Source organism: Hyperolius riggenbachi, chromosome 5 (genome assembly GCF_040937935.1).
Source record: "Hyperolius riggenbachi isolate aHypRig1 chromosome 5, aHypRig1.pri, whole genome shotgun sequence".
Taxonomy (NCBI): domain Eukaryota; kingdom Metazoa; phylum Chordata; class Amphibia; order Anura; family Hyperoliidae; genus Hyperolius; species Hyperolius riggenbachi.
Genome location: NC_090650.1, coordinates 423397239 through 423415175, shown reverse-complemented (window position 1 = coordinate 423415175; position 17937 = coordinate 423397239). Strand labels below are relative to the sequence as shown.

The window sequence follows — 17937 nt, the reverse complement described above, 5'->3', positions numbered from 1 at the left end:
CTAAAAAGAATTTAAACAATGATGCTGGCCAGCTTATCTGCTCCCTACACAGTTTTTTGCCATTCACGAAAATGTACAAGTTTTTGCCATAGTGCCCCTTTAAGAACTGCAGCGCTGTGTCTTTCCCCCTGCCCTTCCCTTGTTAATTGCTGTGACCGGGACTTTCCAACCTGTATTTTCTTGGTTTTTTTTTTTGTTTAACTATTATCAAGAAAGTGTTACTTACCTCTGGATAAATTGGTGCACATGGGAATGGCTAGGAGTCATACATTATTTTTGACTAGAGTACAAGTTGAACTTTTTATTTAGTAAGTCAGACCTAAATTTGTAGACTTACAGTCGAATACATATGATAAGTGCTGCTGGATCACGAGAAAAAAAAAAAAAACCAGCAGAGCTCTACAATTGCTTTGCAATTATACAGATACTCAAGTACACAGGTAATGAAGTAAGGCATCCCCTCACCCCCACTGTGTACCTCGACTGTGCTTCACACCGTGGATTAAAAGGTACCTCACTTTGCTACTACAGCGCCTCCGCTCCCTCTTCTTTCACACACAAGTAATGAAGCAGGACAGACTTTGCGTTCGGGAAAAATCATGTTGCAAACGCATCTCAAAAATCTGAAAATCTGATAGTCTGGGGGCTCATCTCACAAGGGTTATAAGAAAGTATGGACATCGCAATCTTCATTCACATAAGGGTAGCCACAAAACACCTGATCTGAAGGGTGGACCCCCTTTATGGCAGGAAGGGTAGGTTAGTAGTTGGGTCCCATCACAGCTCCGGGGCCCCCTGCAGTTGCAGGGCTGCTCCCCTGTGGTTTCGCACCTGGTCTGCTTTTAGAAAATAGGGATCTTTGTGTTTATCTCACAAGAGCGCAGTACTTGTAACACAGAAAATTGCACAATGTTACAACAGCTGCTTTAGTTTCTTACACAAGAGTGTATATAAATAGCTTCAGGCAAACCGATAAGAAGTGGTTCCATTTTCTGGAGTGTGAGAAATGCTGACCTTTCTTCCTGTACGCTGTCACGCTGTCTATAGCGCTTTGCTTCAGTCTGTGCTGGCAGCGGAGTTCCTCCAAGCTGGAGGCAGCGGAGTTCCCCAAAGTATTCTGAATCTGGGAAGAAAAACAGCAGGTTGTCAGTTATACAGTCATAGTGAAACTGATGACTGGTGCTCTCCAGAAGTCTCTGGTCTTTGGTAAGTATATTCCAGGAATCTTGCTATCTGCAACAGTCTCAATGTTCTAAAAGCAAGAATGTCATGTCTGACATTGTCCTTTACCTGAAAATGATCTGTAGACCGTTATAAGTAAAGTAGAGCCCGTGCATTGCTGGGTTTGAGGGAAGGCCACAAAGGACATGGCCTAGGGCGGTGATCTGTAAACTTGGCTCTCCAGTTATTAAGGAACTACAAGTCCCACAATGCATTTGTCTTTATGAATCATGATTGTGGCTGTTAGGCTCCTGCAATGCATTGTGGGACTTATAGTTCCTTAACAGCTGTAGAGCCAAGTTTGCAGATCACTGGCCTAGGGCACCAGGAAGCAAGGGGCGGGCAGTGGGCCAGCACACTAAGACAGATCCTGTGTCCCCCATTCTGTGTTGTGCCCGCCTCCAATGACAGGGTTGGTGACAGTGGGCCTTGGCAGTAAAATGTTCAAATCCGGCCCTGAGCCCACAGACCGCACCCAGACCATTTTAGCATTTTAATCTTGCCAGCTGATGCAGGTTTGGGTTCAGCCTGCCTGCCTCCTCTCCTTCCCCCTCTATGCAGAGGTGTAAGCAGAGCATAAACTAAGTTATTCACCGGCCCTCAGCTTCCTGCGCCGATTCTTCTGCAGCCCCCGGTCCAGTGCCCCATCTCCATGGCTACATCAACATCATGTGATCTTCCGCTAGGACGTGCCAGCAGGTCACATGGCTGTAGACAGGATGCTGGTGGCGCAGCTGCAGGTAGATTGTGGCTGGAAACTGTGCGCAGGTGAGTAACTTCATTTAGGCTCTGCTTGCAACTCTGCAGAGGGAGCGAGGGAGAGGCACATCTGCTACCTAAACTGAGGAGGGGGCTGCCTTATACTGATGGCACCCCTGGCTTCCTATACTGGGAGATGGTGCTACTTAACCTCCTGAGCGTTACGCTGCTCAGGAGGATTTGTTAGTTTTTGCCCCCAAGATTAAATAATTTGCTCACATGGCTGTAAAACCTTTAGCTAGCACTAGGCTAGCTAGTACAGGTGTCCGGCACCCCCCGATCCAGCCAGTTTATACATTACCCAGCCTGTATCCAGCGTTCGGCGCAGCCTCCCCGCACAGCTTCAGTCTTCACTATGGGGAGGATCGCACATGACGTCATGCACAAACCCGATCCTCCCCATAGAGAGACCAGAGCTGTGCGGACCCAGGCTGGGTAATGTATGAACGGGGGGATCGGGGGGGGGGCAATCGCAGGGGAGCGGCAGGTGCCCGACACTTGTACTAGCTAGCCTAGTGCTAGCTAAAGGTTTTACAGTCATGTGAGCAAATTATTTAATTCTGGGGGACTCCTGAGGACAGAGAGCGGTATGCCCGACGCAGTGTCGGGCATACCCCTAAGGAGCAGGGCTGGCGCTACCATAGAGGCAAAGGGAGCAATTTCCCCAGGGCCCCAGAGCTTGTAGGGGCCCCCACTGGCTACAAGAGGAAAAAAAATTCAAAACAACTTTACAGTTTTTGAGAAAATCGATTTTAAAGTTTCAAAGGAAAAAAATACACATTTAAAATCCCGCCAACTTTAATGGTTAATACCAAATCCACCTTAAATGCCAGAAACCCTAAATTTGCAGGCTATGTTAAGGAGATCATTGGGAATAAGAGGTAAAAACAATTTTTCAAAAAGACCTTATAGTTTTTGAGAAAATCGATTTTAAAGTTTCAAAGGAAAAAAGTATACTTTTAAATGCGGTAAATGTTACTTTTAGTAGCAAACCTAACGGTAGTGTAATTTTACATGCATCAAACGAAAGAGCAATACATTTCCTGACGGGGTTTCCAGGGGGTCCATACGCAGCCGCAGCGCTTTGGCCAGGGATCGCTATACAGCCGCAATATGGCTGTATGAAGATCCCTGGCATTTTTTCCTACTTACCCAATTTTTTATTTTTTTTTATGTTTAGAGTGTGGGAATTTTTTTTTTTTTAAATTATGTGGGGTCCCCCCTCCTGAAACTTTTTAACCCCTTGTCCCCCATGCAGGCTGGGATAGCCAGAATGTGGAGCTCCGACCGATTGGGACTTCACACCCTGACTATACCAGCTGCAAAAAAGGTCCCCTAATGCAGATTTTTGTTCCGGGGTATATGTTGGGGGGCTCCCCAGGTTTATTTTGCCCTGGGGCCCCATTGTTGCTTAAACCGGCCCTGCTAAGGAGGTTAATACTGGGGGCACAGTTCTGTTTATTACAGCAGCAACGATACACTTTAGTCATACCTTTTTATCAGCGGTGCAGATGATGTTGGAGTCCTCCCCGCTGTACTGCTGGCAGATCACACCGCTCCCGTTCCCGTACACGGCCACATAGTCACATGATCCATCCTGGGCACAATCTGCAGCCATAAAAGTGATGGACATATAGCTGTAACCATCAAGCAGTGTGTGATATAGAAATAGCAAGAGACGGTTATTGAGATGCTAATTATTCTGAAGTGATGCAGACTGTAGGCTAATTTAAAGGACAACTTAAGTGAAAAGAATATGGAGGCTGCCATATTTATTTCCTGTTAAACAATACCGGTTGCCTGGCAGCCCTGCTGATCTATTTGGCTGCAGTAGTGTCTGAATCACACCAGAAACAAGTATGCAGCTAATCTTGTTAGATTTGACAATAATGTCAGAAACACCTGATCTTGTGCATGCTTGTTCAGGGGCTATGACTAAAAGTATTAGAGGAAGAGGACCAGCAGGGCTGCCAGGCAACTGGTATTATGTAAAAGGAAATAAATATGGCAGCCTCCATATCCCTCTTACCTCAGTTGTCCTTTAAAGCAAATGTATACAGCTTGCTGCTGCATTTAATAGATCGTCTTCTAAGATGAATATATTAGCATAAAATAACTATTAGCAGGTTGTTATTAGAGTCTCATTGACCACCCTGAGTAGTCTGTTTAAATATGTGTCTGTTTATATTTGTACTACAAGGAATTTGCAGTTACATATATCACAACTTTTGGAGATAAACAAAAAAAGGGAACTCATTAAAGGGCAATTGAAGTGAGAGGAATATGGAGGCTGCCATATTTATTTCCTGTAAAACAATTCACATTACATGGCTGTCCTGCTGATCCTTCGCCTTCGCCGCCGGGCGGATCGCTTAGAAACAGCCTTATCAGTCTGCAGACAGACTGTACACACGCCGGACTGTCGCTGGAACGCCCGCCCAGCGGGAGGTGACGACGGACCCGCCGTTGCCTTTAGTACGGCGTGTGTACGGGCCTTAATACTTTTTAGCCATGGCCCCCGAACAAGCATGCAAATCAGATGTGTGACTGTGGATTGACTGGATTTGCTGCATGCTTGTTTCAGGTGTGTGATTCAGACACTAGCATAGCTCCCAACTGTCCCTCTTTCGGAGGGACAGTCCCTTTTTGGGAGCCCTGTCCCTCTGTCCCTCTTCCCTCCTCATTTGTCCCTCTTTCAGGACTTTGTCCCTCTTTCTATGTGAATATATACATTTCTCTACTAAAAAAATGTTTGATTGACTCTAAACTTTATCCCCATCCTTTAAATTGATATATTACTAATTTTAAAATGTCAATATGAAGGAAAATGAACCAGGATAGAAAAGACCAGTGTGGTTTGAATTATAAAACAACATATTTTTCTTATGTAATCTTTATGGTATGCGTGACTAGGGGTGTGACGGGGCGTAGTACAGGGTGTGGCAGGGGCGTGGTTTAAGTGTCCCTCTTTCTCATCTCAAAAAGTTGGGAGGTATGCACTAGTGATGCATGAAAGATCAGCAGGATGCCAGGCAAATGGTTTTGTTTAAAAGAAAATAAATATGGCAGCCTCCATAACCCTCTCACTTTAGGTGTCATTTGAGACACATTGCTGCCACACCTACTGTCAGAGCAGCAGACAGTATTATTTCATCATTTAAGCCACATTGGTCCTTTCTACTACTTGTCCTTTATATTAACCTCTGAACGTAAGCAAGACTATATACATTGAGTGGCCCCAAAAAAATGAGAGACACCCTCTAATATGGAATTGGTCCAGGTTTAGCTCTGATCACAGCCGATATTCTTCATGGCATGGACTCAACAAGATGCGGATACCACTGCTGAGTAATGTTGGCTCGTGCTGACATAATAGGAGCTCTAAGTTGGGTCCGCTTGGATGGTGGTGTCTCCAAGCTTTGAAGTGATCTTTCGAACTTGGTCCCACAAATGCTCAGAAGTATTTAGGTCAGGGGACTGAGCTGGCCATGGAAGTTAGTCAAACTCTGACTGATGTTCCTCAAACCAATTTGAGACTAATCGGGCATGGTGGCAAGGGCCTACAACAGGATTATTAAGTGAAAGGACACCTGAAATAACTTATACAAAAGAAGTTAGTTACATCAATAGTGTGAAGTCTCTGGATGGTCTGACTATCCAGTGGCTTCCATCAACTGAGCTTCAGGTGTCAGATAAGTGAATAATGGCGCACAGCGCCTATGCATAAAAATGGCGCCTCATTAAAAAGATACGCTTATCGCTATTTATCGTTAGTACTGTAAAATAATGGCGCATAGGGAAAAAAGAAGAAAAACGGCACACAGTAAAGTTATTTATCAATAGCGCCGTTCATATGCCAAACAGCAGACGTTATTGTGCACAGTAACGTTATTTATCAATAGCGCCCTACATAAGCCAAACTGCAGACGTTACTTAACTGCAAAACGGTGAATGGATTTAATGTAACACTGTCAAGGTTAGGGTTAGGCACCTCCAGGTGGTGCTTAGGGTTAGGCACCTCCAGGGGGGTGGTTATGTTTAGGCACCTCCAGGGGGGTGGTTATGTTTAGGCACCTCCAGGGGGGTGGTTATGTTTAGGCACCTCCAGGGGGGTGGTTAGGTTTAGGCACCACCAGGGGGTTGTTAGGGTTAGGCACCTCCATGGGGGTGGTTAGGGTTAGGCACCACCAGGGGGGGGGGGTTAGGGTTAGGCACCACCAGGGAGGTCTTAGGGTTAGGCACCACCAGGGAGGTCTAAGGGTTAGGCACCACCAGGGGGGTGGTTAGGCACCACCAGTGGGGTCTTAGGGTTAGGCACCACCAGGGAGGTGGTTAGGGTTAGGCACCACCAGGGGGGTGGTTAGGATTAGGCACCCCCAGGGGGGTAGTTAGTCACCACCAGGGGGGTCTTAGGGTTAGGCACCACCAGGAAAGTGGTTAGAGTTAGGCACCACCAGGGGGTGGTTTAGGGGTTAGGGATAGGTACAGAGAGGGTTCTGTGTGTTAACGCTAAATAACAATAAGGCTTTAACGCTAAATAACGATAAGGCTTTTAACGTTAAATAGCGATAAGCGACACACGGATTAGCGGCAACACCGTGCGCCATTATTCACAGGCGCCATTTTCAGATGGATCCTCAGGTGTACTTTAAAGGATGGGAATGCAATTCAATTTAAATTCACATTTTTAGTAGAAAAATACTCCAGAACACCACAAATCTGTACATAAGTCCTGAAACTGGGACAAACGAGGAAGAGAGAGGCACAGCAGGATTTGGGGTCCAAAAAACAGGGACAGCTGGGAGCTGTGGAATAAGTCTGTAAGGAGTGTTTGAGCATCATAGAATTACCTCTAATACAATCCAGGAGACTCTCCCTCTGTGCTGTGACTGGTACAGCCTCTGTATTTCCATTATCCACCATCAGTCTGTCCTCCGGGACCACCTCAAACCTCCGCAGCACTACAACGAAGAACACAACCGTCACTTAAAGGGTGACTCCGCTCTGACACAAAAATGTATATTACAGAAGTCATGACAACACAAATGACTGCATGTAGTTACATATTTCTTTTAATTTCAATTTTTTTTTTAATTCAAAAAGCAATCTGACAACGCGTTTCACAGGTCATGGCCTGCTTCCTCAGGTCAATACAAAATGCCTTGATAACATAGGGGATAGAGTGTAGGCGCCACTAATGTACACTCTATCCCCTGTGCTATCAAGGCATTTTGTATTGACCTGAGGAAGCGGGCCATGACCTGTGAAACGCATTGTCAGAATATTTTTTGAACTGGTGTCTATATCTTCTGCAGAGGTAAGCAATTACTTCCCTTTTTATTATATAATGTTTTATTTGTATTTAAAAATACTAAAATAGAACACACTTTGGGCGCCTCCACCCTACCCACTACCAGTCCGATCTCCTTTGGAGGTAATAGCTTTGCAGTTTTTCTGGGAAGTCTATCATACTACAGGAGAGCGACCGTCCAGTATCCAGCAGGACCTGGAGTACCGAGCAGGGACGGTTAATTCCCTGCAGGCCTATACGGTGGTTGCAGGAATTGCAACCCACCTTTGTGATTATATATCTATATAATTTTATCCTCCCTATACCTGACAATACTGCACCATTGGGCTCCCGGTCTCTCCCTACTAAGTTCTCACCTAGGTATTCTTGGCCCTTACAAGAATCAACAAAGACCCTATAACTTACCTGACGCCTAACCTTAAACTCCACCCCCCCACCACACAAACACCCTTTGTGACGCCTAACCACCTCCCTGCACAAACACCCTACCTGAAGACTAACCCTAACTGCCCCCCACATAAACACCCTACCTGACGTCTAACCCTAACCGCCCCCCGGCACAAACACCCTGCATGATACCTAACCCCCCCCCACAAGCCTAACTCTAAACCCCCCGTGCTGTGCCCATCAAAATAGCTGCAGGCATCTGCAGTATTTTTCAGTGATTGTGTTTAAAATATAGCAATGCTACAAAACTGCAGTCAAGGGAATGAAAAATAATTGGCAAAACTTTCTTGGCAAAAATGGCTTGACGGTCATTGCTTGGCTGCTTCGCCTTGGTCGGCATGGTTCATAGTTTTACTTATTTTTTTTTTTAAGTTCTGTGGTGGACGCCTAGTTCATCTCTTCCCCTTAATATGTGTGCTATCTCCTGGCCAGTGGCCACTTCTGTGCGACAATCTGTTGACTCACTCTTGTAAGTTCTGAGAATTCTCACCACCTTGTGAAACCCCCGCAGAAGCTGCAACGTTCTAGCGAATGTATTCATAGCACTTATCTCAGTGTGTGGGTGTAACACTTAGCAGGTTAGCAGGTTGTGTCCTCCCTGCAGAATGATTGACAACAGTGTTTTGGCGTTTACTAGTGACAGCTGTGACATCCTGCTACCCCTGTAGTCATTTCTATCAGCAGAGTAAAATCCTAATATACTTAGGCAGGGTGGCTTTTTTTTTTCAAAAACAGCTGCAAGGCACTAAAAACTGCTGCAAGGCACTAAAAACTGCTGCAAGGCCCACCGCATTGCAGGAAAAAACCTGAAGGACCATTTTTGTGTAACAGTGTCCTGCTACATGTGGATCCTCATTGTCACACTGTAGATTTATTAAGGTGGGAAAAAGCCTCTTGCAGCTTAATATCTTATCCCCTCCCATGCAAGCTGGCCCCCATGCCAAAAACAGGCGGGGCACATAATTCTTGCACCCTAATTCTGCCAACCACCAGCCCCAGGCCCGAATTTACCTCACAGGAGCCTATAGGCACAAATGTCCTGGTACCCTAGACTTCACCCTCCATAAACCTACCAACCCCACCAGAATCGCACCACAAGTGCACTGGCCAGCCCAGCTGTCACTTCTCCCTTAGTTCCCTTGCCCATCATAGTTATCCACATATGCCCCTTAGCATTAGGTAGCTAGAAGTACCCTCAGTATGAAGTAGCTAGAGGAACTTCAGAATCAAAATGTACCTAAGACGAGGGGAAATAGTACTGTGCATGTGAGTACGCCCAACTGGCCGTGGAGAACGGGGCTGCTTCCAGAGGATCTTGGAGGTTTTAGACCGAGGCGAGGGAGCGATCTGCACAGAGTGGCTGGAGGAAGACTAAGGTATGTATAAAACTTTTATTTCCCCTCGCCTCAGGTACACTTTAAAGGGACTCCGAGCAGTGCAGAAACTATGGAAAGATGCATATCATTTTAAAGCTCTCTTTCTCCTCTTTCCAATGATATATAAACCGCCGCCCTACGCCTTTTAGTTTTCGCTATTTTCACGATTGAAATTGCCGCAGCCGCGCTTTCGATCGCGAAAATAGAGAAAACTAAAAGGCGTAGGGCGACGATTTAGGTGTCGCCAGAAAGAGGAGAAAGAGAGCTTTAAAATGAAATCCATCTTTCCATAGTTACATTGTATTACACAGGGCGACTTTTTCTCAAAGTCAGCAGCTCCATTCAGCTCCATTCGCGTTTATATATCATTGGAAAGAGGAGAAAGAGAGCTTTAAAATGATATCCATCTTTCCATAGTTTCTGCACTGCTCGGAGTCCCTTTAAGTAGCTAGAGGAGCCCTGCCCTGACTGAAAGGAAGATGATCTCAGTGGAATGCAGAGAGCAGGGTGAGTAACCTCTCATTTATGCTCTTGGGACTCTGCATAGGGAAGGAGGCACTGGGGGAGGGGGTGAGCTGCCTCTCCATCTTTAGGCGCCTGTAGGCACATGCCTACATTGCCATATGGTTAATCCAGCCCTGACCAGCCCACATGCCTGGATAGGGTGCCACCTGGCATCTCTGGGGGGAGTACCAGTTTATGTAGTTTTTGTGCATTTATTTCTTTTTATATTGTTTATTCAAATAGAAAAGGATGAAGTATACCTACATATTATCATGATACTAGCAGACCTAAGCCGTTTAAAAATGGGCTCTAGACCACCCTCACAACCCTCCTCCCCTCCCGCCCATGACCGCCGCCGGCCGCATGTCAGCGTGCATGTGCGTGCCCCCCCCCCCCCCCCCCACGCGCTCCGCCTGTGCGTGTACCCACGCACGCTCCAGGCCCCATCCTTCTACTGTCCTAATGGCCACCCGTGCTACACATGCACAGTGGCGCAAAAGCACTAACACTTGGACAGGAGAGTACGCAGGGACACAGGGGGTTTATAGTACAGGATTTATTTGAGGTTTTTAACATTTTGTTAATGCTGTGTCTGACACTTCCTATCATTAAGCATGGGTAGATTTATTTTAAAAGCAGGCGTTTGTGTTTTGGGGTTTTATGTTATTATTAAAACATTTTGAAATGGTGAGGTGGAATTTTTTGCTTTCAAAACAGGCAAAGGGTCTGCAAAGAGAGTCCGTACTGCGGCAGCACTGCCTGAGTTGGGAGCTAGGTGGCGCCGCTAGTAACAAAATATATGTAGTGAACATTACTGATATATTACTACAGACTAACCCATTCTCACCTGAGCCGTCCCCTACTCATGCCTAAAACTTATCGCCCCACCTAATGTGGGACACTAGTCCCACCTCCAAGACCCATATGCAATTCACTTTTTCTCATGAGTTTTCTCCTAGGAGATAATTTTTTTATCTTCTATTTAAAATAACTTTCCGGCACTTTTCAACAAAAAAGTACCAAAAAGTTAATCAAAAAGTGCTATCAAAATTATTTTGAGTATTTTCTTGCTTTCTGATGTCTTAAAAGGCATTTTATTGAGAAGTTTAAAAATATCACCTAGGAGAAAACTCAGGAGAAAAAGTAAATTGCATATGGGCCCAAGTGCCTAAAATGAACTCGAACCCCCCTTCCCCCGTTGCATAAAACAAAACAACAAAAACCCTTACCTAATGTCTAAACCTAATTCCCCCCTCCTAGTGGCAATCTGAATACGCTGTTAAAAATCACCCATATTATATCATCTCTTTTTTGAGGGCCGGGGGTGATTTGGGAGCCTTACAGGGAACCAGATAAGAACGTTTCACACAAAATAAACATATCAGTCGATAGCTTGTAAAGAATAAATGCTCTACCTGATAATTTCGCCACTCTGGTGTGCCTTTTTTAGTGTTTTTTTATCCATTATTGCTCCAGGAAAAATCCAATATGGCCGCCAGCTCATATCCCTTCTGCTTCCGGGTTATGAGTTGTTCTGGATGTGCTATCTAGGCTATATGAGACTAGGCTGCTATCTAGGCTATATGAGAAAGGCTGCTGCAGCCTTTTATCTGTGTGCTTTCATTTTGGTATGATGTGCAGCTGCCTGTAGGAAGTGTCTCTCATAGGAATGAAACTGCAGTCATCACCATTATCTATGTAGAGTGCACACAAAGCACACAGATCATATTGCAGCCACACTTGTCTGTTTCAGAGCTTCTCTCTCAGCAGAAGCAGCCCCTCCTCTGTCATCAGAGCTCTCAGTATGCAAAGCAGCAAAGCTGAGCCAGGAGGGCGCGGGCTTTGGCTTGAAAAGACTCCACAGAAGACTGACTCAGCTATAATGTTTCCAGGTCAAACCTAGACTGAAGGCTCAGTCAGGGATTCTTATCACAGCTGATAACAGACTAATTAAGCAGATAAGAATGAAACTAAAAGCAGGGTAGGTGTTTACTGTCATGTTCCCACTGATAAATGTAGTAAAATACATGAGGGTGCTTCGTCTCTGGTTCTCTTTAAGCCTCTTGTCATGTGACACTGGGACAAGAGGGCCCTGCTACCACCTACTCCATTGTTTGATCAGGAGAAAAAAAATCAACTATAAAACGAAAGACTAGAATATTACATTTCAATGAAACTTGTCAATTGCTTTCCATCTGAAGTTTCTTTTACTGGCAAGGAAAAAAAGTTCTGATTGGGAAAATACACTGTCAGGTGAAATAAACCACAGGTACGTACCTGACACCCTCACAAAGTTTGTGCTGCCCAGGTGTTTATGACATGAAGGGATGGTAACTGATTGTGAGCAGCATCAGAGAGGATTACACACAGAGTAGTAGAATCATTCTCTGCTGCAATCCTCCTTTGGCTGGCCATCCTGTAAGGCAATTGTCTCATTACTTTCCTGGAAGCGGAGAAAGTCACTTCATCCCCGATTGTTTCTCCAGCACTTCCAGACGCGCCGGCCAAACCACACGCTCATAAACGTATCTGCCGTTACGCGCCAGTACTGGGAGAATAACTTCATTAGGCTCTGTAATAGGAACGTGTTAACTCCAGCTAATTAAAAAGTAAGAGGGGGCTGCTAAAACTATTACACCAATTATAATTTCTGTCTCTTTAAAACCGGAGCTCATCAACAGTCAAAACCCCAAAGTGTCTCCTTGACCCCTCGGCAGCCACATTTGCCAGCTCAGTCACTGCTAACAGTTGCTCCTGTTATAGCCTGATGAAGCAGGTATAGACACCCGAAACGCATTGCACTTTGGAGCAGAGGCTTAACTAGAAATCCATCGGCCCCCCTGCGAAACTTTGGATGGGGCTCCTCCCCCCATCACTTTCTGCAACGGTAAACTGAGAACCAATGTTATTTAACAGGCTAGTGCACACTTGAATGTGTTTTCCCCATGCAGATAAAAACTGACAGCGGTGAAGCACTGCACACATTTTCTCTATCAATTACATTAGCTTCTGTGATAAAACATGCATGTTTTCACACATACAGGCACACAGGGTGTGCAGAAAACGCATACAGAATACAGACAGACGAGTGTGCTCCCAGCCTCAGTTTGTTACACTCACTCTGTCCATCTCTGATGGAGCAGAACTGGCTCTGCAGACGTTTCCAGCACCACTACAGTACAGAGCACTTAGAGAGGGGTAGAGAGGTTGGGGACAGGGCACTGTACACAAGAGCCTGCTGCACACTAAATAGGGACTGTCTACAAATCTTTGCCTACAAAACTTTGTATGATTCCTTATCAGTGGCTGAGCAGATGCAGTCATTACAACAATTGTGCAGAGAGCAGAAAGTCTTTTCTCTCTGTGCCCTTAGTTGTCAGTCTCTCAGGACAGGGAAAAGAACCTTATCCCCACACGTGGGCCCCCTGCAGCTGCATCCCTTGCAGGGTCTATTGTTGCGCCCCTGCTTTGGAGTTACAAATAAAATAATTTTTCCACTGAAAACTGACTATGTTGACGCTATTCGGGCAGATAAGTCCATCACTATCTCCCTTTTTAAACTGTTTTTAAATATTTTAATTTATACTGGCGCCTCTGTTCAAATTATACCTAAATACATTTGGAACACTTTATGTTTCCTGCAGGGCCACATTTTTTCCTAAAGTGAAAATAAACGGATAAGATAAACAATTGTATATACAGACTTCATCCTAATTAGGACTATCCTGGAATCCCATATTCAGAAAGGTTCTCTCTCTCTCTCTCTAAATGTAACTTTGCCTTCTTAGGGCTTGTTCACACTAAGAGCGATTTTGCTCCTTTTTAAGCACTGGCGATTTTAAAAATCGCCTTTAAAGTGCTAGTGCAATGTTAGCTTATGTGAGTGTTCTCACGCAAGCAATTCACTTTCTACTGAATCGCAAACGCGGCTCCTGCACCATTTTCTGAGCGTTTGTTTTTAACAGAAAGTATAGAGAAATCGCAAAGCGCTTTCCCGAGCGCTTTAATGAAGAAATACACTGTATTTGTTCATTTCCGGGTCAAAGAGTTCAGTTCCTGACTGACGTCACGTAGAGGACAAATTAATCACTGAGCAAAGCTTAGAAAAGCGCTTTGAAAAGTCCTCACCAAATTGCTAGCGCTTGCGATAGCGCTGGCGATTTATAATGTGAAAAAGGGCTTAAAGAGAGCCCGAGGCGAAATTTTTAAATCTTAATAGGACCCAGAGGCATGTCATGTGCACAATGACCTGCCTCTGTGTCCTATAACTGCTGCTAGTGCCCCCTGCGCTCTGCTGTCCCCCCTGAAAATATTGCCAGGCTAGCGATAGTCTGCTTGTCACTAGCCTGCTTTGTTTAACTGAGGCTTGTCAATCATGCTCCTGCTCATTGCCGCCTCCATCACAGGCTCCCCCCGTCGCTCCTCAGTCCTCACATCTCCTAGCTTCCTCCTATCAACGCCAAGCCGCGACCTGGGAAGTACTTCAATTATAGCGATAGTTTTATTGTGCCATAGCAGACAGAAACACAACGTTTCGGCCCGAAAGGCCTTTATCACTTGATACAAGCCTTTCGGGCCGAAATGTTGTGTTTCTGTCTGCTATGAAATATGACAGAAGCGACAGGTTTTGGACTAGTCCATCTCTTCACCGGGGATTCTCAGGAAGGCTTTTATTCTGTATAAAGATATTCCCTAAAAAGGATTTAAACAATGATGCTGGCCAGCTTCCCTGCTCGCTACGCAGTTTTTTGGCAGTTGGGCAGAGCAACTGCCATTCACTAGGTGCTTTTGAAAATAAATAAATCCCTGAGAATCCCCCCATGAGGAGATGGACTAATCCAAAACCTGTCGCTTCTGTCAGATTTCTACTACCTACTGTCACAGCAACATAGGAGAAAAGTCATTTGACAGAAGCTTTTCTCAGGGATTTATTTATTTTCAAAAGCACTTAGTGAATGGCAGCTGCTCTACCCAACTGACAAAAAACTGTGTAGCGAGCAGGGAAGCTGCTATATCTTTATAAAGAATAAAAGCCTTGCTGAGAATCCCCTATGAAGAGATGGACTAGTCCAAAACCTGTTGCTTCTGTCAGATTTCTACTACGTACTGTAAGTGACAGCAACATAGGAGAAAGGTAATTTATGGCTCATTTTACTCTGGAAAAAACGTATATTTGTATGTGTTTGCACATATTTTAAATTTTAGAATTTTTCGCCATAGTGCCCCTTTAAGCAGTGTGAGGTACTTGACTTCTCTTCTTCTGTGGCCTATGTAACCCACTCCCCACACACTTTTGCCTATGGCTGCCTCCCCACTAATTGCACCTCTGCCACGAAGATCTTACTTCCACCAAGGCTTTGCAGCTTCCCCTCACTACAGGAATACAATAATACATAATATGTTAGAGGCACTCACATAAGCACTGGTCATTTTGGAGTTCTCGGTCAGTTTCCGTCCACTTCAGCTTCTCCCCAGCATCATCGACACAGTAATACAGCTGATTGGTTCCACCTCTCTGAGCGGGCAGGAACTGGCCCTTGTCGTCACAGCGTAACCCGCGGCTGTTTGCCTGGCAACGTGTGACACCTGGAAGAGCAGTGGACAGAGTTCAAAGAAAACCTGAAGAAGGATTTTATAATGGGCAAACCCTCAGTAAATAATTTATAAAAGAATATTGTAACTAATAAGAAGTTTTAAAGGTCCTCTGTTGCGAAAAACTTAAAAATTTTAATACATGTAAACACATACAAATAAGAACTACATTTCTTCCAGAGTAAAATGAGCCGTAAATTACTTTTCTCCTATGTTGCTGTCACTTACAATAAGTGGCAGAAATCTGACAGAACCAACAGGTTTTGGACTAGCCCATCTCCTCATGTGGGTTTCTCTTAGTGAATGGCAGTTGCTATATCAAACTGCCAAAAAAGTGTACGGTGAGCAGGGAGGCTGGCCAGCATCTTTGTATAAATCTTTTTCACGGAATGTCTATATAAAGAATAAATGCTGAGAATCCCCCATGGAGAGATGGACTAGTCCAAAACCTGTCGGTCATGTCAGATTTCTACTACCTACTGTAAGTGACAGCAGCATAGGAGAAAAGTAATTTATGGCTCATTTTACTCTGGGAGAAATGTACTTCTTATTTATGTGTTTTAAATTTTAAGACTTTTACGACAGTTCCTCTTTAATCATTATGTTATTTTCACTTCAGTTCCTCTTAAACTTTCTGAATGTCACATCGACAAAGGCCTCAGATCAGACATTTCAGAAGAAAGGTAGAAGAGAGCAGGATCATCCACCAGGCTCCCTAAGCAGGTGCCTGGGGCCTAGTGGGTATGGAGGGGAAATCTGCCACCTTCTCTGACCTTTCTCCATTTCAGCTTACCAAAAGGACCACAAGGGGCGGGGCAAATCCATCTCTGAGGTAGAACACCTGATCTGCATACTTATTCCAGGTGCATAATTCAGGGAAGGTCATACCCAGAGGACCATGATTACAGACAGGAAGCTAGAGTTTTTGCAGAAGGAAGTCTCTCTTTTTGTTACATGACAGGTTTGCTTAGTTGTGAACGCACATTGAACTCTCGCACGCTGTATAAACATAAACAAAATTCTCTGACAAGCCACAAAGCGCAGAGCTGTATAAACTTTATGATGACAGCAGGTCACAGTGCTGATTTTAATTATGTGTTCCCCCAAAACAGGAAATCTCATTACGCAGAGTTGTCAGGGGAGGAAATTGGAGGCGTCACAGCCAAGCCCCGCCCCTGAATCATATGCTATACATTACATAACCCCCTCCGAACCTTGTTCTCAAAGCCTAACGCAAGAATCCTGCTAGGTTCTGTGGCGTCAAAAGGAATTGGCTTTTCACAAAACAATACATAGACTGTGTTTTTACGCCACATATTTTATGCTCAAGTGCTGCATGCGATCACTAGGGTGCACAGTTTGGGGAGCCCAGTGTTGTACAGATGTATCACTAAGATGGGGGGGGGGGCGCGCCCCAGGGATGAAAAATATTATAGTGTCTGTGAAAGCAGTCTCTGGCACTTGGAGCACCTGTTTTCTGCACCGCTAGGCAACAGCGCATCAATGCCTCTATATAGAAATGAGGCACCGAACTGGCGAGCGCAGTTAAAACAGCATTGGAGATTTGGGCGCAGCCAGCGCCACCATAGACCGTAATAGGAATTACAGCTATAGCAGGCACAGTGAGCAACTTCGGCACTGTCAGAAGACGGAGCCGAAGTTACTTTTAAAACACTGTAATTCGTGGCAGTGATAACTTCTCTCTTCGGCAGCGTCCATGCTCCTCTGTTGGCGGCTTTTGTCATGTGACGCGGCAGGAAGTGGGTGCGTCACATGATGAGAACCGCCGTTGTCAAGAGGAGGAAGCTGGACGCTGCTGAGGAGAGGCGTTAACGCTGGCACGTCAGAAGACGGTGAGTTTCTTCTGTTGTAATGCTCCGCTCGCCACTCTGCAGAGGGAGGGAGCTAAGGGAGGAGACATTGGGTGGCCCAGCTAGGCCTTATTTTCGGGGGAGGTCCTATTTTCGGGGAAACACGGTAGCTACATGTGACTCACACTGGCTCTCATTATATGCTCCGGTGTAGGCCGTGCTGGTGCCCAGGGGGCATTTCACACACTGGCTCTTGCCCGGCTTATCCTGATAGAAGCCACGAGAACAAGGTCTGCACTCCCCCTCCTGGGAATAACTTCCTGCTGGACACATCCCTGTAAAGAGACACGGAAGAAATGAACATACCAGATTTTTGTCTAACAAATTGTCAGCTGCATTCTGGGATTCTACATACATACATACATAGCCTGAAAAATATACCACTGTTCTTAAGTACATACAAGTAAGACAAGTGTCTCTCCCTGCACTGCTTGTCACAATTCAGTGTACAGTCAGTTACATGTTTGTTCAGCAGCATTTACATGCATCACCCTCCAAAAAGAGAATTTATTAAGCCTAGTGTGTCTAAAATAAATAAAATATTTGCTTAGTTGAGTAACCGGTCCCAGACGCAGCTTCTGATCTCTGCCAGGGTCTAGATTTCAATATCCCGACTCCTTGCACTCCCGCCACAATCAAACTTCCAGCGCAGCGACACTCAGCTGCTTGATGTCAGCTGAGCTCTGTACACCAGTTAGGAGCCAATTTCATCCTGACCAGATAATCAGTGTGAGCCGATCACAATGATCGCAAAGGAAACATTTAAAAAATAAAAAAAGGCTCTGTTCCTTGAAGTAAATCTGAAGTGAGAAAATGTGCAGTTCATTCTCCCGTGTGAAAGGATGAGAAAAAGAGA

General features: G+C 45.1%; 1 protein-coding gene across 2 annotated transcripts in view; it reads right to left on the bottom strand.

Moving 5' to 3' along the window:
- The window catches only part of TG (thyroglobulin), a 329528-nt gene that overhangs the window by 216138 nt on the left and 95453 nt on the right, over positions 1-17937 (bottom strand). For both annotated transcript variants that reach the window (XM_068238045.1, XM_068238046.1), the window contains 5 exons: positions 17207-17356; positions 15034-15204; positions 6831-6941; positions 3473-3588; positions 1015-1123 (listed from right to left, as the gene is read on the bottom strand). In XM_068238045.1, the coding sequence (XP_068094146.1) occupies positions 1015-1123; positions 3473-3588; positions 6831-6941; positions 15034-15204; positions 17207-17356 (657 nt within the window). The remainder of the gene's footprint in view (positions 1-1014; positions 1124-3472; positions 3589-6830; positions 6942-15033; positions 15205-17206; positions 17357-17937) is intronic.